The sequence below is a fragment of the Drosophila montana genome, unplaced genomic scaffold, assembly GCF_035044405.1.
Source record: "Drosophila montana isolate Dmon_TW-CO22-7 unplaced genomic scaffold, ASM3504440v1 contig_3838_1, whole genome shotgun sequence".
NCBI classification, from domain to species: Eukaryota; Metazoa; Arthropoda; class Insecta; order Diptera; family Drosophilidae; genus Drosophila; species Drosophila montana.
In genome coordinates, this window is record NW_026998709.1 from 109,795 (window position 1) to 134,777 (window position 24,983).

At 39.1% G+C, this 24,983-nt stretch overlaps 2 protein-coding genes across 2 annotated transcripts in view; both read right to left on the reverse strand.

Annotated features, from left to right (window-relative positions):
- Nucleotides 1-16,890, reverse strand: part of LOC135438060 (synaptosomal-associated protein 25-like) — a 123,403-nt gene extending 106,513 nt beyond the window's left edge. Inside the window, exon 1 of the mRNA XM_064696181.1 lies at nucleotides 16,853-16,890. Within this exon, the coding sequence (XP_064552251.1) occupies nucleotides 16,853-16,873 (21 nt within the window). The 5' untranslated portion in view covers nucleotides 16,874-16,890. The remainder of the gene's footprint in view (nucleotides 1-16,852) is intronic.
- A 2,175-nt stretch (nucleotides 16,891-19,065) lies between these two features.
- LOC135438061 (uncharacterized) lies at nucleotides 19,066-19,539 on the reverse strand. Its single transcript, XM_064696182.1, has one exon. It carries the CDS (start codon nucleotides 19,537-19,539, stop codon nucleotides 19,066-19,068), a length of 474 nt encoding a protein of 157 aa, XP_064552252.1.
- Between the last annotated feature and the right edge of the window lie 5,444 nt (nucleotides 19,540-24,983).

A 24,983-nucleotide genomic window follows, 5' to 3' on the forward strand; every position in this document is an offset into this window, starting at 1 on the left:
AAACAATACAATCGCAATTACAATGCTGCAGCATCAACATGCATGTTCATTGAATTCAAAGAAGACGCGCATGAATGTGTGTGTGCACATGTATACGAAAATTTTTGGAATTTCCGCTTGATGCCGCTGATAGGAGAAAAGTCAAAACACATTTTCTTTAATCATTTCTGTGTTTCTTAACCGATCTTGACGAAATTTTCTACAGTATACCTTATTGTACTATAGAATATTCGTGTAATCTCAAAAAGTCAACTGAATATAAATTGCGGCTTAAATTGATGGGCAATACAAGTTGGATTATTAACTTGATTTATAGCTATGTGGTAGTCGCGGGGAGGTGGGGACACCTATAAAATGAAAGTCACTTGATATATATACTATTCTAGAAACTACATGCCAAGTTTGGTGACTCTAGCTCTTATTAGTTACCAAAACTGCTCAAAAAACAGCATTTCGATATCGATTTTTATCGATTACTTGGAAACGGGGCAAGTTATCGTATATCGGAAACAAACTTGATCTCCGCGGGCACTAGGAGGATCTACAGCTAATATTCCAAGTCTCTAGCTCTTAAAGGTTCTGAGATCCTTGCGTTCATACATACGGACGGACGGACGGACAGACAGACAGACGGACATGGCTAGCTCAACTTGGCTATTGATGCTGATCAAGAATATATATACTTTTTGGGTACGAAGATGCTCACTCGTGTTTGAAGACTTATTTATTATTATAGCAGAAAAACAAGTAAGATGCTCTAGTCGTTTGCTTTAGTAGTAATAAAAATGAAATTAAAAAAATTTTCCTCAGTAGGCTTCGAACTTGCAACAGACCGCATTACTTGCCGCCACCTCTACTCAATAGCCACACCAGCCAAAAATAAAAAAGAAAATTGTTTTTAAGGTAGGGTTCGAACTCGCAAACGACCGTCTTGATGAAATTTTTAATTGTACATCTTCTTGTACTTGAGAATATTTGTGTATTATTAAAAAGTGAAATGCATTTAAATTGTGACTTATATCAGTGGGCGGCATAAATTGGAGTTTTTACTAGATTTATAGTTATGTGGTAGTAGAGGGGAGGTGGCGATAGCTAAAAAAGGAAAGATACTTGATATATATATACTATTCTATAAACTACATGTCAAGTTTCGTAACGCTATCTCTTATTATTTACCAAAATTGCTCATATAACAGTATTTCGATATTTTGATTTTTATCGATTACTTGGAAGCGGGGCAAGTTATTGAATATCGGAAACAAACTGGATCTGCGCGGGCAGTGTGAGGACCTACAGCTAAAATTTCTATCTCTTATAGGTTCTGAGATCCTTGCGTTCATACATACGGACAGACGGGCGGACAGACAGACGGACATGGCTAGATCGGCTCGGCTATTGATGCTGATCAAAAATATATATACTTTAAGGGGTCGGAGATGCTTTCTTCTGCCTGTTTTACCCATTTTTAAAAAGGTCAGGGTATAAAAAGTTTTCATACAAGAACCTAATTTTCGACCTATCCTTCATATGACAGCTACATGATATAGTGGTCCGATGACGATAGTTTTAAGATTGAAAGACAATTTCGCATAAAAACCGATAGACGGACAGACGGACATGGCTATATTGACTCGGCTGTTGATACTGATCAAGAATATGTATACTTTATGGGGTCGGAGATGTCTCCTACTATGCGTTACACATTTCACGACAAAATTATTATACCCTGCAAGGGTAAAAAAAAAAATTAGTTTCTTAAAACCAATTAATTGGATATTAACTTTATTCCAAATCGAATTGTGGAAGCTGCTAGCGTGTGAGTATCTTTATACCCGTGCAGAGGGTATTATAACTTTGTCGTGAAATGTGTAAAACTTTGCGACCGTCTCTCGGTCCGGCCGGACAGACGGACAGACAGACGGACATGGCTAGATCAACTTGGCTATTGATGCTGATCAAGAATATATATACTTTATGGGGTAGAAGATGCTTCCTTCAGCCTGTTTCATACATTTGCACAAATACATTATACCCTTTTTACCCATTTTCAATGGATTCAGGGTATAATAAACTTGATTTACGTATGGTACACAATCAATCATGTTTGAAGACTAGTTTCAATAGTTTTTGAGAACTCATACAGACTAACGGACAAAACTCGCAGAACAAGAATATACAAATACATTATAAGGTCGGAGATGTAAGGTTTTCTCTGTCATATAAAATTCCGCAAAACCATTGCACTCTATTTTGCCCGATTGAACAACTTTATAATAATGGCCCAACGCATTAATATCGGACCACTTTATCTTAAAGTTGACCAAAATATGAGTTACATAAAGTCACTGTTCTATTGCTAATATTGGCTACTACCAGTAAGAATACAATAGACAAAATAGTCGAGAAAAAAGTGGTAAGTTGATTTTACGTAGCCACGGCGCCCCAGAAGTGAACTCATTTCTTACAAAAAAGTACCCATATCAATGAGTGAGTTTAGCTATTACAATTCCAAACAAATATACATAAAAAAGGCAGAAAAACAAGTAAGAGGCTCTAGTCGGGAGCTCCCGACTAGAGGATACCCTAAGCCCTCTTCTTCCGACACCAAATGCAGCTCACGCTACGCGCTCGTTTGCTTTAGTAGTAATAACAAGTAAGAGGTTATAGTCGGGAGCTCCCGACTAGGGGATATCCTGAACCCTCTTATTCCATCACCAAATGCAGATCGCGCTACGCGCTCGTTCGCTTTAGTATTAATAAAGATAAAAAATTTTCCCTTGGCAGGGTTTGAACTCGCAGCTGACCGCACTACTTGCATCCGCCTCTACGCAACAGCTACACCAGCCAAAAAAAAAATAATGGTTTCCTCGGCAAGGTTTGAACTCGTAACTGATCGCGCTGCTTTCCGCCGCTTCTACTAAATAGCCACAGCAACAGTTCTCTTAATTAGAAAAAAACGAATTCAAATAGCAGCACAGAAAAAAATACAATCGCGATTGCAATGCTGTTGATAGAATTCAGAGAAGACGCGCATTAATATGTGTGTGTACATGTATACAGATATTCTTATATATATGCATTCTTATGTTATGCAATACAAGTTGATGGTAGCGGGGAGGTGGCGATAACCCTAAAATGAAAGATACTTGATATATATATATATACTATTCTAGAAGCTACATGACAAGTTTGGTGACTCTAGCTCTTATTATTTAGCAAAATTGCTACAAAAACAGGATTTCGATATTGATTTTAATCGATTACTTGGAAACGGGGCAAGTTATCTTCTATCGGAAACAAACTCGATCTGCGCGGGGACTAGGAGGACCTACAACTAAAATTTCAAGACTCTTATAGGTTTTGGGATCCTTGCGTTCATACATACGGACGGGCGGACCCCTTTATACCCGTTTTCAATGGGTTTAGGGTATAAAAAAAAAATTAAAAAAATTTTCCTAAGTAGGGTTTAAACTCGCAACGGACCGCACTACTTGCCGCCGCCTCTACTTAACAGCCACACCAATAATTAAGTCTTAATAACAAAGAAACGAATTAAAATAGCAGCACTGAAAACAATGCAATTGCAATTGCAATGCTGTTGATAGAATTCAATAAAGAAGCGCGTGAATGCGTGTGTGTGTGTATACAGAAATTCTTGCGCTCTGCGCTAGATGCCGCAAACTCGTGGCCAGCCCAAACACATTTTCTTTAATAACTTCTGTGTTTCTTAACCGATCTTGATAAAATTTTCAACAGTAGATCTTAGCGTGCTATATAATATATTCTTAAAAAGTCAATTGCATTAATATCGTGGCATAAAGGTGACTATAGCTCTTAAAAATACAAGATTTTCTCAAAAATCAGGATTTCGATATCTATTTTTATCCTCAGCCTCAGCCTCATTCAAAAAAGGCGAAATGCGTTTAAACGTATGACAGGCTAGGGGCGTCAGCAATTGCACAACACTGTACAGCAGCCCTCTGATGACCAAGACTACAATAACTCGGCCACAGACGCGTTAGCCGAGGTTCCAGATGTTTCTAAATGACATATGTCGAAGATTTGTTACATTTTTTTAGAACGCTGATGGCTACCGTTCATTAAACGACAGCAGGCTGGGAGAAAAATAACTATCAAAATAGCCACACGAGCGCCCAAGAAGTATTTAAAACCTGCAAATGAACTAAGATATTTCATTCAGGTTAATTTCCTTTTACCGTTATTTCCATCCAAGGGAGCGACCTTAAATATTGAGAATGGAACGATCATCTGTGGGCCTGTTTTCGAAAGGCTACAGCAACACTATTGCGACAATGGAAATATCACTAATGTTGATGATATCGTCGTGCCAGAATCGGTAAAAGCCGAATTCAAAAGCTTTGTCCTTTTTAGAGCAAAGGCATTTTCAACCTCTAATGAGGCACTACCATTTAATACGTCAGCTTTGGCCACAATCCGCACGTAAGACGATATCCCGATCTACACGAAAATGTATCTTCACCCCATTAGACTGGTTGATTTCATCAAGAAAAAAATCCAAGAATTATTACGAAACGGCACCATAAGGCCCTCTAGATCACCGTACAATAACCCAACTTGGATTGTTAATAAGAAGGATTGTGATGAAGACGGCAACAAGAATAAACGCCTTGTCATCGACTTTAGAAAGCAGCATGAGCGAACTATTGCTGATTCGGATTGAAGAATGCTGGAAGCATTTTCTAAAGAGCGATTGACAACAAGCTGCGTGAACAGACGGGCAAAACGTGATATGTTTGCGTGGATGACATTATAATATTCTCTGAGAATGAATAGGATCACATAAAACGTTTTTTAGCATAAAGGTTTCATTTTTTCAAAAAAAGCTTAGAATACCTTGGTTATATAGTAGCCATGGGCGGCCCGAAGAACGGCCATAAAAAGGTAAATACCATAAAGGAATATCCAGAACCGAACAATCTGTTCCAGCTTAAATTATTCTTGGTCTTGGACAGTTAGTACAGCTGTTTTGTTATAGACATGGCAGCTGTCGCAAGTCTATTGACAAACCTGCTAAAAGGTGAAAATGGTAGCCATCGGCAAAAACAAGTAAAGATAGACTTCCATTGATTTTGGTGCCCCACAACGAGATGCTAAGAAATGTCTCAGCATCAGAAGATGTCATACTCAGATATTAAGATTTCACAAGACTATTCCATCTGAAGGCCGATGCTTCTGCGATCGGTATCACTATGATTTCCAGAACATTGAAAGAAATCGAAACACACTATGCTAACAATGAAAGAGAATTATTGGCCACAGTCTAGGCGCTAGGGAATATACAGCAGAACTTATACGGTACGTGACCAAAACATTAACACAGATTATCAACCTTTGATCTTTGCAGTTTCAGATGGGAACCCAAACGCAAAGATTAAAAGGTGGAAGATTAGAAGATAATTCCACTATGAGCCAGGTAAAGAAAACCATGTCGCGGGCGTTTTTTCTGTTGAGAATATGAACGCCCGCCAGAATGAGATAGTGTCCGACGCAGCCAAAACGCATAGTGAACTATCGTTAACCTACACGATAGGAGCGACAGAAAAACCTTTGAATTGTTTTAGGGACCAAATAGTTTTAGAGGAAGCACAGTTTCGTCTTAATCAAAAATTTATATTATTCGGTGAGAAAGCACGCCACATGATCCATTTAAGAAATAGGAGTGAAGCCTTAGATGAGGTCAATGCAATAGTCAACCCGAACGTAGTCAACAAAATGCATTGCGATCTGCCAACGGTGGCAAGCATCCAACATGAAATAATAAAAGTTTTCCGTCAAAACAACAAACAGCAGAACATAATCGCACGCAGAGAGCCGCACAAGAAAATATTACACAGATCTTGTGGGAATACTACTTTCCAAAAATGACAATGCTAGCAACAGAAACTTTGGCCAACTACAAATTCTGCACTAAGGCTAAAAATGACAGACATCCGAAGAAACAAGCTCTCGGAGGGACCCCAACCCCATCATACTGTGGCGAAATGCTACACATCAACATTGGTACAACAATACCTGACGTGTATCGACAAACTTTTAAAATTCGCAATGGTGCGAAAGAAAGAACGAAACCACAGGCAGAACAGGATATTTGATGTAGGCAAAAAGGTATTTGCCAGAAGATTAGTAAACAACCTGACTCCGTATGTTCTCAATAACAAGAGGGGGTCCACGAAGACAACCTCAAAATTCGGTTGTTTCACCATACCAAAAGAAAATTTATATAGATTAGTAATAACACTCAAGCGCACTATAGATTTAATTCCATTTCTCCATTTTATTCTTACCAGCGAAATTAAATGACTGTATAACCGATTATTCGCGTTCCAAATACATACTCATAATAGACGAAAATAGAAAAGAATCAGAAAAGTTGTCCGAATTATTTTCCCAATCATACATGCGAAAGCTGTTAGATGTTGATGTTGATCACATCAGAAATTTGTCCGTATTAGAGATACAGCATGGAATCGCCAGAAGTGGCCGGTTCACCAAATTCCACCGATTTAGAATAAATACTAATTACAGAATCAAAACAAGTTGAATCAAAGAATTGACAGGTAATAGGTAATTAATAGGTAATAGTAAACACGGAGACTCAGAAAAAGATAAATCAGCTAATCGATACTGTTAATCGGATAATTAAAGCAAGGAAAAATGAACTCGTTGACTCCCTACTCCTATTTTAGTCATTATTAGCCAGAAATAGAATTTTTATAACAGAAACAAAAACTTAATGCTCACAATCACACTGGCTAGATCTAACATAATAAATCCTACCATATTTGATCATAATGATTTTAAGTCCGTGCTAATTGAGATTCCAGAAAAGTCCCCGTAGTAAGTCTGCTGGAGGTATCTATCACAAAGGTCCTCCAGTCCGAAAACACTACCCATATACTAATTGAATAACCCAGATTTAGCTTTTCAACTACAATGTGCCGAATGCGACAGCGACGTCCTGGCAGTTACGAGCTGTAGTTTTGTAGCTTATGTATTCTTGGTAGCGAGCTGAGCTCGCTGGTGGTTTCATTTTCAATTCCGTACGAATAGTTAAGCCGATACTCGACCTATTAATAAACATTACTCTGGCACTTCCCAATAAATCACTTATTTTATTGTTGAGCAATAAGGCCAGCATTTGAAAAAGGTGTGAGCATTAAGTTCTTGTTGAAGTCCGTCACAAGGATATTAGAGACAATCATTGAGCAGACGCCTACGGACACCAATTACTGGATTCATCGCAGACGCAATGAGAATAATTAATAGATCGGAACCTATAGGATCGGAGCACTATATAATATAACAGTCATAAGAAAGATTGACCTTAATTTAGGTTCTTGTATAAACAACTTTTTTGTTTATTAAGCTATCGTGCCCAAACTAGGCTCTCATAAGTTTTGCTGTCAATAATAGCGGACTACTTATTTATATCATTCTATATAAAAAATCTGTCAATAAATTAGTTTTTGTATTTCAATATTTTCTGTGTTTAAAAGGCATGTTTGTTAATCTCAGCATCTATGAGCGATATTCTCTTTACATGTCTGCAAAATCGAAATTCATAATTCTACAAAGGTATTATCAGCACGCCGAGGATAGCCATATTTCCTGTTTTTGTTGATAAATTTATTTATTAATAATCTTTGTATAAGTCACCCAAATTTCACATTGGTGTATAGGATAAGTAAAGTACACTTTTATAGACACAGCTAAGTGATGGGAAGAAAAAGTAAAGAGGCAGCATGGGCTTAATTAAAGCCTAAAATCGGGTCATAGGCCTAAATATCCAGTTCTCTGCCGGGTCAATCGTTGTCAGGCGACGCCAGGAGAGAAGCACGGATGGTGAATTCGTGGGAGAAATAAGATTTCTCAGAAGAAAAGTTGGAGACTGATAAACAGACTAACTGGATACCCAAGACTCTGTTTGTAGCGCTGTTACCTACTATCGGGGGCATCAGCAAAACGGCTTCCAGTCTTACTTTCGCAGGACACGATTAGATTAATATAGGAAAAACACGCGATAACCCAGCTGATAATAGCCTAAGTAAGCGGGGACAATAATAGCTTTGAAATATTGGTCCTTGGCTCCACGGGGCTGCTTACTTACCAAGAAATTTGAGATTAATAATTCGCAAAATGTGAAGCTAAGAAGGTGTTAGTGGATTAACCACAGTATTTTATCTCGATATCTATTCGCACAGTGCTCTCAATTCTCTCTTAATAATGTGTAAAGATCGTTTAAGTGTATGTGTCTGCACAAGAAATCATGTACACAAATATAATATTTTTAGCAGAAGATCATGGGCGCAAAACAATATTTTAGTATTGCTGTGTGTTTGTTGCGGCCACTGTTCTTTTGATTGCAGAATGCTTGTTTTGGGGTGCGAGCGTGACGATTTTTGCTTATGTTATTATTCAATTGCCGTATTACTATTAAAGCTGATAAGGGCATTGAATATTATTTGAAACAAACGATCAGCCACTTGACCTTCATATGTATGCAAGTATAGGTGCGTGCAGAGCGTTTACCCTTTCTTCTAAGCGGGCGGCAATAAAGGGTCAACAGTCATTCTGCATTCCAAACACGAAATCATAAAAAACACTGGCTGTATGTGTGAGCTGGAATTTCAGAAATCCCAAATACTTAAAATATTTTAAAATTTGCATCGGATATGGAGGCAGTGACAAGCACGCAAACACAAAAATGCTTATATCAATATACAAACTTTTGTAAATGTGCATGCCTGGCCGGCTCAAAAGCTTCCATGCCCACATGCCAACGCTTAGATACCCTTACCAACAATAACGAGCTAAATAGCAACAATATTGCATCGACATGACATGCCCTTTTATTATTTCATATTACTCGTCCCTACAAAACGGAAGAAAAGTTAGAGCAAAATTCAATTTGTGCACAATATTTCTTGTGAATACACAAAAACATTAAAAAAATCTTTAAACATTATTCAGAGAGCATCGAAAGCATTGAGACTACGTGAAATCAGTTTCCTGTAGTGGGAACAAAATAAAAAACAGCGATGCCGTTCCAGCACACAAAGCATATGGCTTTCTAACTCTCTTGCTCTCTGAGCAGTTGAGCGAGATCTGATTGTTTCTAATCTAGGACCTAAATACTTAATCAATTTAAAGTCTCATCAGCGCGTCATTGAAAGTGATCAACAATCTTGTTTAACAGCTACAGGGGGCACCGACCTAGGTCATGTACCCGTCTATGCAGCCAGTTGAGTGAATTCGGAAAAAGCAAAAGAAGAGGCGGACTATCAATAACAACGAACTTGTTGTCAGTGTAAAATCAATTTGCTGGAAGTAAATCACAGTTTAAAATATTTACAGGTTGACAAATTCTCAACCAAAATGCAACCAGAGTTGGTGTGACAACTTAAATTTTAAGGTTGAGGAGCTAACGTGCGGATTTATCATCAATCTGATTACTCAACTTTAAACTGCGTTCGTTAACCCTTATATGCAAAAGTCTATAATACATCGTAATGGCCCTTATTAGTAAAAGGGTCTAAATTCGTGCATAGGTCTAAATCTGAGGATGATAACCAATATTCGCTCACGCACATCTTCGTAGATTCAACATGTTTTCTCAAACATATTACGTATATTAAAAAACTCCCCATGAATGACTTACACTCTCTTTAATCGCTGCTCTTGTTTTAGCGGTCAATTTCGGTTTGCGTTCTCGTGAGACCAGATTGCAGCGCACGCTTTGCTCTGCTTCCTTATTACAACAACTATTTCGGCCAATATCATCACTCTCGGCTCCATTAGATATTTGCTGCTCCAAATGGCTTGCTAACCTGTTGCGTGGTGCTGCTGCTAGTATTCACACTCTCTTGTAAACACAGCACTGACCTTATCTGCTGTCTTCACCTGACTGCGTATTGACGACCGGTAAGAGGCTTTTGATTATCTAATAGGGCTATCCCTCCTCTTTCGCTTGCCACTCTTCTCGTTGAATCTATTTGAATTCTGGGAAGCTTATCTTCATGGGGGACAGCGCGGAAACTTGCCATTCGCCCTACTGATGCTCTTCATGCTTTGGGAAATAATTTTTTATTACCTCTCGACTATTCGACTGCTCCTGCGAATTGGGGTTCAATGGACCGATGTAGAAGGGCATGTTGCGTAATTCGTAAATCATTAGTTAAGTCGACTCGAAGGCACAATGTGCCCCACAATATTATGAATGTGGCCTCCACGTGGTAATCCTGGGTGATTGGTTATGGTTGATTTGGACAACCAGCCAATTCGAGCGGCGAAATAAGATGACCCATTCTTTGTCTGGTAAGGGACTAAAATGGGTAGTAGAATGCTACGGTCGGTCTCACCTCCCGCCAATGAGGGAATGTATTGTTCCGCTCAACATGCATTCAATTGGTACCGAAGGCTCACTGTGCAAGCAGAGTTCCGGAGGGGCGCTAGTCCGACGCATTAATTCGGCTCGTTGCATTTTCGAATACCGTGGTAGTAAACCTCATCGGGGTACACGCCACGTTAGGCAAATGTATACTTTCTGCTCCTTCGTTTACGCTGGTACACACTTAAGATATATTATCAGAATATATCTGGAATCTGAACCAAATCACTAGTGGTTCACGTGGCAACTTCCCAATATGATTTTGATGCCATAGTACTAGTTAAGATATGGCTCAGCTCGGACTTCTATGACCCATAATTTTTTGACATCAGATTTTTTCAAGTTTTTACTCTTACTTGTATTTCTGCTGAATTTATGTATATTTGTTTCGAATTGTAATAGCTAAACTCACTCATTGATTTGGGAACTTTTTTGTAAAAAATTATTGCTAGACTATTTTGTCTATTGTATTCTTACTGGTAGTAGATAATATTAGCCAAACACTATTGAAACTAGTCTTCAAACATGAGTGATTGTGTACCATACTTAAATCAAGTTTATTATACCCTGAACCCATTGAAAATGGGTAAAAAGGGAATAATGTATTTGCGCACATGTATGTAACAGGCAGAAGCATCTTTGACCCCAGTGTATATATTCTTGATCAGCATCAATAGCCAAGTCGATCTAGCCATGTCCGTCTGTCTGTCAGTCTGTCTGTCCGTCCGTCCGTCCGCCCGTTTGTCCGTATATATGAACTCAAGCATCTCAGAACCTATAAGAGCTAGAGACTTAAAGTGTATGTGCTCCTAGTGCCCGCGCAGTACGAGATTGTTTCCGAATCTCGATAGCTTGCACTATTTTCTAATAATCGATAAAAATAGATATCGAAATCCTGATTTTTGAGCAAATCTTGTAATTTTAGGAGCTATAGTCACCTTTATGCCACGATATTAATGCAATTGGCTTTTTAAGAATATATTCTATAGCACGCTAAGATCTACTGTTGAAAATTTTATCAAGATCGGTTAAGAAACACAGAAGTTATTAAAGAAAATGTGTTTGGGCTGGCCACGAGTTTGCGGCAGTTAGCGCAGAGCGCAAGAATTTCTGTATACACATACACACACACATTCACGCGCTTCTTTATTGAATTCTATCAACAGCATTGCAATTGCGATTGCATTGTTTTCGGTGCTGCTATTTTAATTCGTTTCTTTGTCATTAAGACTTAATTATTGGTGTGGCTGTTGAGTAGAGGCGGCGGCAAGTAGTGCGGTCTGTTGCGAGTTCGAACCCTACCGTAGAAACAATTTTCTTTTTTTTTTGGCTGGTGTGGCTATTGAGTAGAGGTGGCGGCAAGTAATGCGGTCTGTTGCGAGTTCGAACCCTACCGTAGAAACAATTTTCTTTTTTTTTTGGCTGGTGTGGCTATTGAGTAGAGGTGGCGGCAAGTAATGCGGTCTGTTGCAAGTTCGAAGCCTACTGAGGAAATTTTTTTAATTTCTTTTTAATTACTGCTAAAGCAAACGAGCGCGTAGCGTGAGCTGTATTTGGTGTCGGAAGAAGAGGGTTCAGGGTATCCTCTAGTCGGGAGTTCCCGACTAGAGCCTCTTACTTGTTTAAATTTATTTTTATTTTTTTAATAATGTTAGTTGTATTCCTTCACCCATTAAAAAGTTTAAATAAGTCAAGAAAATTATTTTTTTCGGTAAATCCTAAGCAAGCAAGCTTTACTCTACTATTTGTCGTGTATGTGCAAGTGTGTGATGGACTCGTATTAGGAACCGTATTTGTGCGAATGCCATTCGCACAGCTGATATTGTGAAATAAGGCCTCCACTCTGACCATTTCAATCAAACAATCAGTATAGTCACTGTGTGACATTTGAATTGCGCACGTGAATTCATGTTCATTGTATGTATGCATTTATGTATATAAATAGTGTGAATGCATTTTGAATAAGGTGCTGCTATGGACGGGGCTTGTCCTTTATGGATCTTGCTGAGGATCCTGATTATACTCTGAACCCATTGAAAATGGGTAAAAAGGGTATAATATATTTGTGCATATACACAAATGTATGTAACAGGCAGAAGGAAGCATCTTTGACCCCATAAAGTATATATATTCTTGATTAGCATCAATAGCCGAGTCGATCTAGCCCTGTTCGTCTGATGTCCGTGTAACCGAACAAAATTTGGAACGTAGGTCCGCCTGGTGCGTTTCCATGCAGTGGATGAAACTCGATATCGACTTTCTGTTTTTTGAGCAAATCTCTTAGTTTTAAGAGCTAGAATAACCAAATATAGCTTCTCGATTGGTATATACCGATCAAGAAGCTTTCCTTTAATAGCTAGCACACATTTTTTTATTACTGTTAAAGCAAGCGCGCTTGTAGCGCGAGGAAAACGGTTCAGGATATCCCTTAGTCGGGAAGTCCCGACTAGAGCCTCTATCTTGTTATTACAATGGCTGTGTTAGGCATTACTGGCATTATTTGTATATGCGTTTCATATATACCGCTTTATAGCCCTTTCGACCTTTACAAAGCGCACGTGGACAACATTAGCAGCGTTCACCAAAGTCTGGATGCCCAATGGGGAAATGGCTTGAACTTTATTTCCCAATAAAATCTATCTGCCATCCAATGTTCATCATCCGCACAATATTGTTGAATAATATAGCATGGGTTTATCTAAAGTTATTACAATGTTCAATAAATTGCGAAACATTTTTTATCTAGTTTTTCCGAATTTAGAAGGTAATTTGTGGTGGGGGATAAATCTGATTTTTGCAAATTTAAATATACATTGGCTTTGGCATGATTAGCTGATCGCAATAAACTTCGATGGGCAGCATTGCACCATAACATTTATGCAAATACGTATGGTCAGCTTAGGATAATAACATAACCAGAGTGACCATGACCTATGTTAATAATTACGCCGTTGCGAATGAAAATATCGTGTCTTGACCGCTTGTATTTGCCTCTTTTAATATTGGCTTGGCGTCACTCTTTCCCTGGCCATTAATGGATTAAAAATTATAAAGTTCAGATTTATACGTGGGTGTAATAACCCCATGTGCATTGGCATCCAAGCTCGAAGTCAAAGTCCCTGCGCTCCCGAGCGCTCGGCTATAACCTTTCACCAGATTAAAGAAAAATGTTCAGAATGCGGACATTGACAACTTCGAACTTGGAGTCGAAGTGTGCCTTTCCTGATGTCGTAGGAAGGTGCAGGCTGAATTGCGGCGTCAAAGCAACAAATGGCGATAATCTTCGGTAGACTGGTAGCAGGGAGTGTATTTCCCAAGGCGGGGCCAACTTTTCAGCATCTTCTGATTGTCTGCAAATAAGCACTGAATCTCGCTACCCATTAGTTCTTGCCGCACGCTCAGACAGACCAACGTGACCACGTGTTCGACCCATATACTCCCGGACCTTCTATAGCGCAGATCTGGTGGTTTGCTAACCAGTGCGCACATCAACACGGACTTTCAAAATTTAAATTGCAACTATTTCCGTTTTATACAGAGGTGGCAAATTTCAGTCCTTACTTTTGGGCTGATATGCAAAAAAACAGTTTTTGTCTTACAGAATCAATAAGGGGGAAAGAAAACAGACAAAGTTCTGTTTATACGCAGCAGACCTTAGGCACGAGCAAAGACACTTTTCGTATTTGTTGTATCGGACATGAACACTGAACAGAAAAAAAAACTGCCAAAGTGTCTTTTGTGAATATGCATGGACTTACGTGCTTATGTGTGTCTAACGACACACATAAAAATTCACATACATAAACATTATAAACAAATTATAAATTATTTAATGGGTGTATTCTTATAGCTTTGATGTATGTACATATATATGTACACATATATAAAGTAGCTCGCCTACATGCATAATTGTATTATGTCGTGCCCTCTTTTACTCTCTCTCTCTCTCGCTCTCTCTCGCTCTAGCTTTCATAGATATCGGCACATGACAACAGCAAATAAAGACACTTTTCGCATCCACCTTTTTCGTTTTGCTCTTCGACAGACTTGCATTTTCTGAGCGGCCGACTGAATGTGTCCTGTTAAGATCTTACTTATAGAGAAAACAGTAGCATTGATTAACCGAAAGCACGAACACAAGCACAACGAAATAAAATATTCGAAATCGAATCTGCTTCGTTTTTATACCCTGAACCCATTCAAAATGGGTAAACAGGGTATAATGTATTTGTGCAAATATATGTAACAGGCAGAAGAAAGCATATCCGACCCCATAAAGTATATATATTCTTGATCAGCATCAACAGCCGAGTTGATCTAGCCATGTCCATCTGTCTGTCCGTCAGTCCGTCCGTCTATCCGTCCATCCGTCCGTCAGTCCGTATGTATGAACGCAAGGATCTCAGAACCTATAAGAGTCTGGAAATTTTAGTTGTAGGTCCTCCTAGACCCCGCGCAGATCGAGTTTGCTTCCGATAGAAGATAACTTGCCCCGTTTCCAAGTAATCGATTAAAAACGATATCGAAATCCTGTTTTTGGCGCTATTTTGGTAAATAATAAGAGCTGGAGTCACCAAACTTGACATTTAGCTTCTAGAATAGTATATATATATCAAGTATCTTTCATTTTTACCTATCGCCACCTCCCCGCTACCACTACATAGCTATAAATCATGTTAGTAAACCAACTTGTATTGCCTACCTATTTTAGCCACAATTTTAATGCAATTGTCATTTTGAGAATACACTAATAGTTTATAGTATTATACAATAAGATCTAGTGCTGAATTTCATCAAGATCGGTTAAGAAACACAAAAGTTATGTGCGCAAGTGTTAGCAGCAGCTAGCGCAAATCCCAAAAATTTCTGTATATATGTACACACAAACATTCATGCGCGTCTGCTTTGGCAAAGGGCAAAGGGCTAACGATAGAGAGTGAGCAGCAGCTTACAAAGAGCTCGCAAGCAATTTGTCGTCTTCTGCTGTTGGTTACAGCACGCAGCCGTCGGTGTTGTCTCCGTTGGTTACTTGACCAAACAATGGGAATGGAATGGAAATATATAAGCATGTGTATAATACACGAAAATGCGTTCTTAAAAGTTATAGTTCATACATTTTCCGGAATTGGCAAGTGCATACAGACCGCCGGACATATCAAATGAGCTTGTCGTCCTGATCGAGAGTATATATCTGTTCAAAGTCTCTTGATTTTGCCTGTTAAATAAATTTGAATAAAACATTAACCCTTCATATCTTTATATATTTTAAGTTGGTACAATGTGTTTAAACAGATCCAACTTTAATTCCGTGGAAATATTTTTGCTTTGCGGTATGTGCAATAGGAGCAATCTTCAAGCTAGATTCTCCGAATCAAAGCCCTACTCCCTGTGTCATGTTATAGCATCCTGAGCTCCTTTCTGGCAGGACGCACCTTTAACGTGGCCATTAAAGACCAAAGGTCGCATATCAAAGGCATTAAAGCAGGTGTCCCAAAAGGCAGCGTCCTCGGTCCGTTGCTGTACCCGCCGTACATGGCGGACCTCCCCATACAAGGACGAAACAATGCAGCCTTCAGCCCCACAAGACTGCTGGTGGCAACCTATGCGGATGACACCGCCTTACTGGCTTCACAAGAATCCTTACAATCTGTAACAAATGCAGTGCAGGACTGGCTGCTGCAGGTCGAAAATTGGACAGCTAACTGGAACGTCGCCACAATCTGTGCCAAATCCGCTTGCGTCACTTTCACGCTGCGCCCAGACAGCTGCCAGGGGCTACGGTTCGATGGAGAAACCATTGAGCACAGCAGATCATTCGCTCTCTTTGCGTGTCAACTTGGACTGAAGGGTCATATGGGGGTCTCACATCGCAGCAACGAGAACCAAATGCTTTAGAAAGCTTCAAAAGCTCGTCTGGCTACATAATCCTTAAAGCAAGCTGCATAGCGCGGCCGCCTGGGTTCTGGCTGACCCCAACAGACAGAGGTGCCTCCGAAGGCTACACCCCGATGACCTACCTACGAGGCGAATTATTTAAATATCTCCATCCCTTTCTTTGTAAAAAATCATATAATCATTGTAAATATCATATTAGCTCCTAACTTGTACATTCTTCCCTTATATATTCGTGCCTCCGAAGGCACTGATCGATTCCAGCGCAAAAAATAAAACATATTTAAATAATAAGATTCTTGTGATCTAAGAGGTAGAGATTTTAAGATTGAACTTAAACGTATATCAGAAGTTTCTGTAAAATTTGAAATCACACAACTTAAAGCCTATGCAGCTTAATTAATTTTATACGGATGTTCACTTGATGACTATAAATCTTTTGTACACATCGAAGCTTAGTTATTAATTTAATTCATTAAAAAACGTTTTAGTTAATCAGAAATTTACTAATAATTAATTTGGGTATCTTACCTCTTCACAAAGAGCAAGCATTCGTCGGGTGCTTTCCAAGGACTGCAATAAAATGTTAAGATATACGTTTCATTTTATTTCATTTATATTACACGTTTTTTACAAAATATAAATTTAGTGTTTAGAAAATAAAAATAATAAAAACGTAATGTCTGCTCTGAGACTCTTGAAATACGAAATATGTTTAGGTAAACTACAAAATTAATAAATTTCGTATAATGTAAAAGCATAAAACAGTTTAAAGAAAATAAAGATTATTTGAATATGGCATGCAATGGGCCACCCGCAGCTGTGACAAAATCACAAACAATGTTTGTATGAAACTCTTTTATTTACCATTCAATCGGCTTCAAACTCATTTTTAAAGATCTTTGTTTGAATTCATTGAGGGGTGCTTCACATTTTTCGGAAAATCGATGCCTCCTCGGTATAAATGGGGGTCAAAGATTTGGTGGGGGAAAAATTATTTGAGACTTATTTCACCCCTTAAGCAGAATCCAAGCGTCTTCGGTGGGAATGCGTTCAGAGATTTTTTTGTCGAAGTCAAAGATTTTGTCAGATTACAACCTTATTTTCAAATCCCTATGTAAGAACTTAATGAACAATTTCTCATCTATTTAAAATATTTCACCGGCAATAGTGGTAAATTGGCATTAAAGTGTTGTATAAAATGTATTCGTTTTTCATCTGATCATTTTCAAAGATTTTTATGAAAATTCATCTGCTACGTTTTTCACACTTATCGCAAAATTTCAAAGCCTATAAAAAAAATTAAATGATTATGTGTCTTAGCGATTTTAAAAAAACCGTAACTGTGGAGCTTTGCACAAAATTTTTATTTTTTGCTTATCGGTTTCAAGCTTATTTTCAAAAAGAATTTATTTGATACGTTTTCATAAAGGTCACCACTCTTAGATGAACAAGTAATAGGCGCTAGTCGGGAGCTCCCGACTAGGGAATACCCTGAACGCTCTACTACCAACAACTCAGCTCGCGCTACGTGCTTGTTTGCTTGAGCAGTAATAAAAAATTTTTTTAAAAAACTGTTTTCTCGATACCAGCCAAAAAAAAATAGTTTCCTCGGTAGGGTTCGAACTCGCAACAGACCTCACTAATTTCCGCCGCCTATACCCAACAGCCACACCAATTATTGAGTCTTCGTGAGAAAAAAACGGATTAAAATAGCAGCATAGAAAACAATACAACCGCTATTGCAATGCTGTGACAGAATCCAATAAAGACGCGTATTAATGTGTGTGTGTGTACATGTATATGGAAATTCTTGCAATTTTCCCTAGCCGCCGCAAACACGAGGCCATCCAAAACACGTTTTAATTGTGTTTCTTAACCGATCTTGATGAAATTTTCAGAAGAGCTTATTCTGCTATGGAATATTCGTATATTCTTAAAAAGATTGTTGCGCTATTGAGCTTTTTCAATAGCTTTCACAAATAGAAATAAATAACTTTATTTTATTTCTTGTGTTCCAATTTATTTATATATTTATTATAAGTTAAGATAAGCAGACAGACCCGAATTGGTCTGTCTTTATTATTTAAGAACAATAGGTTTTGTAGGCAAGCGAACCCGAGTTGGTACGTGCCGATTTTAGCAAAGCGATAATTGCGACAAAATTAATAAGTTTTGATAATGCAAGTGGCCGATGCGTAGGTTAACGCTAGGGCAATAAAATATCATTACAGCGAAGAGCGCAAGCTTAATGTAAATGTAATCCCAAGAGCGAAATTTAAGCAGTTACTTCGCAGAGCAAGTATTATAAGATAAGAAGACGATGCTGCTCTTATCAGTGGCGAGGTCGCTCCAGCTGTTTTGGCTGCGTAGCCAGACATTCTCCCCCCGTTGAAAGGCATGGGCTTTCAACTGAGTCCTTGATGGGCAGTAGGCACAGCTTGTTTGCAGCTGTCCTTATCTCTCCTGTTGCGGTGCGCAAGACAGCTACGCGACTCCATAATTTCCCACGATTAGCTCCGTGATCCTCGCCAGTGGCCACCTAAGAGGCGACAGATTTTTTGACACTTGGTCTGGTTTCGGATTACGCCATTTGGAGCGCAACTGAAGCAGCGTTAAATATTCTTCACGCCAGCGGGACCGAAACAGTTGTTGGAGGTGTGTTACGCGTTGTCAGCCATCCAGACGATTGAATTGAAGGTGCATCACATCGGGCTCAACGAACGATGAGCTGGGTCCACCAATCAAGAAATGAGCTGAGTGAGCACATCTAGGTCTGCTGGATCTTCTGAAAGAGGAAACAATGGCCTGGAGTTAATTATCGATGCTATGTGGCAGACTAGGGTGCGAAGTTCTTCGAAGTTGAGAACGTAAGAGCCGACAGCACGATAAACATGATGCTTCGCTGCCTTCACTGCTGCTTCCCAAAGGCTGCCAAAATGCGGCGAACGAGGGGGAATAAACTTCCAATCAATGGAGTCAGCCATGCAAAACTTGTGCACTGAGTCAATACGATTGTGACTGATGAAAAGACGCTTGAGTTCCAGAAGCTCGTTCTTGGCGCCGACAAAGTTGGTAGCGTTATCCGACCATATCTGAGATGGCCTGCCTCGAGTCGATATAAACCTCTTGAGCGCAATCAAGAATGAAGCCGTCGACAGATCCTTGACCAGCTCCAGGTTAAGTGCTTTAGTCGCGAAGCAGACGAAGACAGCCATGTAGCATTTGACTGGAGCATATTACGTACGTCTGGATTATAGAAAAATGGTCCACAATAGTCATCGCCAGTGAGTTCAAAGGCTCGACAAGCAGTCAAACGTTCTTTGGGAAGATCAGCCATTATATTCTCTACTAATCGTGGCTTGGCACGAAGGCATCTCACACATTTGCCAACCACCTTGGATACGGTCTTCCTTCCACCAATCGGCCAATACTGCAACCGAATATGAGCCAGAAGTGCCCGTGGACCAGCGTGTAAGTCCTGATTGTGAAACCTTATAATGAGTGAATCCGTGATGGGATGGGGCCGCGGAAGAATTATTGGATGGCGAGCTTCGAAATCCAGCGAAGAGTTTTTCAGGCGCCCATCAACTCTAAGAATGCCGAACTCATCCCAAAAGGGTTAAGTGATGCGATACAACTGGATGGCTTTACAGCTCTTCTTGATCGCAGTGATTTAATTTCTTCCCACAGATGTGCTCTCTGGGCGAGCCGCAGTAAGAGTTGGGTCTCATTTTGTATATCACACACTGTTAGTCCAGGATGCCTGCTTCTGTGTATGAATTTATAGATATATGCGAATATACGCTGCATTGTATCAAATGAGTTAGCGTATTTACAAGTGGCAGATATATTAACGAAGGGAGATGACGCAACAAGGACCTTTTTTCTTAGCTCGAGTTCTAGCCTTTCTGGCATGCAAGCAAGAAGCAGGCCAGTCCAATTTGTTCCCACATAGAAATTCTGGGCCGTTGAACCACAGTGACGATTCCATGCCATTTGTTAGCTCTTCAACTGCTGTAACACGATTACCTACAAACACATTTAACTTGCAGGACTCGGTCTTTATCCAGGAAAGGCAAGCAGAAGAATCCGACCAGCAGTCGAATTTTCCATCAAAGAGTGCAATTTTAGATATCTCACGCAGGAGATTAGCTAATAAGACGGCGCCACAGAGCTCTAGCTTGGGAACTGTGATTGTTTTCAGAGGAGCTACGCGTGATTTGGAACACAACACCTGACAACTGGCTTGTGGTCGTCGAGAAATGACGTAGACACAGGACCCATACGCTTCGATGCTGGCGTCGAAGAAACCGTGAACTTCTTACTCTGCTGGAGGGATTGATCTGCTGCAAAAAGATTTTAGCCTTAGCGATTACCAGCCCTAAGTCTAAGCGGGTCATATAAGCGAGCTATAGTCGACAGAATCGATATTTTAGATGGTTTGGATTTCTGCTGAATGGACGAGAACGAAAATAGCAACCGATCCGACGCTGAGTCCCAATCAAGTCCAAGAGTTTTGGTGATGTTGCTCCCATCATCAAACTTTAGAGACGATTCTCTGTCCTCTTCGGGTATCCCTTCTAGAACAGCATCATTATTTGAACACCAGATTGAAGCCCAAGATTCCAGCCGTCTGACTAAGAATTTCCTTTGCTTCTTGAATCGAATCACCACCTGAAATGATGTCGTCAACGTAGAAGTCACTCCGCAGAATCCGAGATCCAATTGGGAAGTTAATTTCCCCATCCACAGACAGCTGATGCATAACACGGACAGAGAGAAAATCCAGCTTAAAAATCTTTACATCCTGTTCTGGTGAGTCTCGCCACAGAATGCATTGGAGGAAATCGTCCGGTGCTGTAACGCGTACGCAGCGATACATCTTACTAATATATCCTGTTAGGGCGACCGGGAAATTACTAAAGCAAAGAAGGATGCAAAATAAAGAGCTTTGAATAACAGGACCAGTCATCAATAGTTCATTTAATGAATTTCCTGACGAGGTAGCTACGGAGCCATCGAAAACGACTCGCAACTTTGTCGTTGAACTGTCTTCTTTAAAGACACAGTGATGAGGAAGAAAATATTGACAAAGTCCTTTGCTACGTATTGGTTTTTAACAATTTTGTATGGGTTTAGGGTATAAAAGAAAATAGATCCCTCAATAAGATTCGAACACGCGACAGACCACACTTCATGCCACCACCACCACTCAACAACCAAACCAAGAATTGAGTATCTGTTTGAAAAAAATGGTTAATATGGGCAATACAAGTTGGTTTATTAACTTGATTTTTAGCTTTGTGGTGGAAGCGGAGAGGTGGCGATAGGTATAAAATGAACAATACTTGATATATACATACTATTCTAGAAGCAGTAGACGCAGAAGTTTCGTGACTCTAGCTCATATTATTTGCCGAAAATGCTTAAAAACAGGATTTCGATATCGATTTTCACCGATTACTTGGAAACGGAGTAAGTTATCGATTATCGGAAATAAACTCGTGCTGCGCATAGACTAGGAGGACCTACTGCTATTCATATCATTTCATTTTTTATAGGTTCTGAGATCCTTGCGTTCATAAATACGGACGGACAGACCGACAGACCGACGGACATGGCTGGATCGACTCAGCTGTTGATGCTGATCAAGAATATATATTCTTTATGGGGTCGGAGATGCTTTTTTCTGCCTGTTACATACATTTGCACAAAAACAATATACCCTTTTCACCCATTTTCAGTGGGTTCAGGGTATAAAAATGCGCGTAAAGGTTTAATAAACCAAAATTATTTTTTCAAGACTCTTACCACAAGAATTTTTTATGCGGAAACCATTGATTCCAACATTTTGTTCTTTATTCCATGCACTTTAAACATATTGTTATATAGAAGTGGTAATCAAGTGAACTTGGTGGAAAGGTAATGTCTATAACTTGTAGCACATAACGTTTCACGGCCAAGGCCGGGCAATAAGCGCTAGCAGTAAAAATAAAGATTTTACCCATATGTCACGCATCTAGTGGACGTGGCCTAAAATCTCAAAATATTGCTTGACGGCTATATACAGGAGAACATGTTCCAAATTTCAAGTCCCAAGCTTAAAAAGCGGCCTTTGGCAGCATATCCTATGTAGCAATACATTAATCCTTTATAAGAAACGAATTCTTATTGCTAATCATAAGATGTATTCTGTGAGTGTTACAATCTCTGAACCTATAAGAGCTAGAGAATTGACATTTTAGCTGTAGGTCATCCTAGTGCCCGCGCAGATCGAGTTTGATTCCGATTTTCGATAACTTGCCCCGTTTCCAAGTAATCGATAAAAATCGATATCGAAATCGTTTGTTTTTGATCAGTTTTGGTAAATAATAAGAGCTAGAGTCACCAAACTTGACATGTAGCTTCTAGAATAGTATATATATATCAAGTGTCTTTCATTTTATAGCTATCGCCACTACCCCGCTATCACCTCATGGCTATAAATCAAGTAAACTCCAATTTGTATTGCCCACCAATATAAGCCACAATTAAATGCAATTGACTTTTTGAGAATACACAAATATTCTATAACACAATAAGATGTAATCTAGAAAACTTCATCAAGATCGGTTAAGAAACACAATTATTAAAGAAAATGTGTTTTGACTTTCCTTGTTACAGCGGCAGCAAGCGCAAACTCTAAGAATTTCTATATATATGAATTCTATCATAAGCATTGCATTTGCGATTATATTGTTTTCTGTGCTGCTATTTTAATCCGTTTGTTACTCATTGAGATTCAATTATTGGTGTGGTTGTTGGGTAGAGGCGGCGGCAAGTAGTGCGGTATGTTGCGAGTTCCAACCCTACTGAGGAAACTAATTTTGGTTTTTTTTTTGGCTGGTGTGGCTGTTGGGTAGAGGGGGCAGCAAGTAATGCGAGCTCGAAGGGAACCAAGGAAATTTTATTTTTAGTTTATCTTTATTACTACTATAGCAGACGAGCGCGTTGGTGTTAAAATAAGAGGGTTCAGAACCTATAACCTCTAACTTGTTAAAGATTGTTTAAAATTAAATTGATCTTTCCTTCCTTTCTCATTGTTTTATTTATGGGCATGTAATTTAGTAATGTCATCATTTTGTCACGATAGTTTTTGTTGTACTTTACGACAGGTTTGCTCCTTCTTGTATAATCTTCCTTCTCCCGATGCTCTCTGACAATTGTCTCAGTATATTTAAAAATGTTTAATAAAACCTTGTCGTTTTGTTTTATTTTCTTTGTGTGTATTTAACCTGTATAGTTCAGCTTTTTGTCTGCTACAGTTTGCATGTATTGTTATAAATTCGCTACAATGCAAAATGGTTTGATGTTATTGTCAAAAATAATTATCCCGAACCTATAAGCCTATAAATAACTAACGTGTATTGCCCGGCTTTGCTCAACGTATTGTTGTAAAACTGTTAGATATTACTTCTCCACCAAGTACACGCCCGCGGTAAATTGAAATCTACCCGTACCATCTTGATCTCCACTTCTATTTAAAAATATGTTCTTAGTGCATTTTTATTTTTATTTATTTAGTTATTTCATGTCGCGCGAATCGCTATGCAACGTGCAGCATCTCACTTTCCGCCCAACAAAGGGCAAAATACAAGAATAGTTTCTGTACAGATTCAATTCTGTCGTGGTGAATACAATGTTGTGGCGACCAGATACATGAAGCATACTCTAGAATAGGACGTACCAAAGATATATAAAGGTTCTTAGTCGTGTACGGAAAATACTGGCTTTATTGACCACGGACGTTACTTGATCAAGAATGTCACCTAGATTATTAACTTTATTACTGGTACTGTTGACACGCTCGAGTGGTGATCTATCAAGGGTGTAAAAAACCATTTGAGGAGGGCTTTTTTATAAAGTCATATCGTTGCATTTGGAACAGTTTACATTTAACAGGTTGATTTGACAGCAAGACTGAAAGGCACCGATGTCGGTTTGTCAGAGATTACATAATGGCATATCTTTATATGCTAGGCACAATCTCTCATCATCAGCATACATTTGTACTCGAGAGTAAGACAGTATCGAGGGAAGGTCATTCATAAAAAGAGTAAGGAGCAGCTGGCAAGGATGACTGCCTTGGGGAGCACCAGAAGTCACTTGAATACATTTAGAAAACGGATTTCTAAAAAGAACCTTTTAGGTTCTGTTACGCAAATACTCTGAGATCCAGTTCAGAAGATTGACTGGAAAGCCGAGAAGGCATAATTTCTGAAGCTGTAAGGAGTGATTAACAAAGTCGAAACCTTTACTAAATTTAGTATATAAGACGTCATTCGGCATTCTTTTCTTGAAACCATCAATTAATAGTGAAGTAAACTCAATAAGGTTAGTGGTTGTAGATCTACGCTTTATGAGCCCATGTTGGGATGGTAAAATAATAGAGCTACATAAATGTTGCAGATAAGAGGTTATGATATGATAAGGAATTAAATATTGGAATCAATGGTTTCCGGCCATATTTTTTTTGTAGTGTGAATCGCGAAGCCGAAAAATTAACTTCTTTCATTCAAGAGCTACTTATGAACTTTGTCGAAACGTACCAAATTTATTCCCGCAAAGATCTTTGAAAATCAGTTCAAAACTTATAATTAACAAAAGAATTTGCAAATTT

Bases quoted from the DNA above. Each gene is read 5' to 3' on its own strand.
- LOC135438061 (XM_064696182.1), bottom strand. From the start codon at position 19,539: ATGGCTGTCTTCGTCTGCTTCGCGACTAAAGCACTTAACCTGGAGCTG.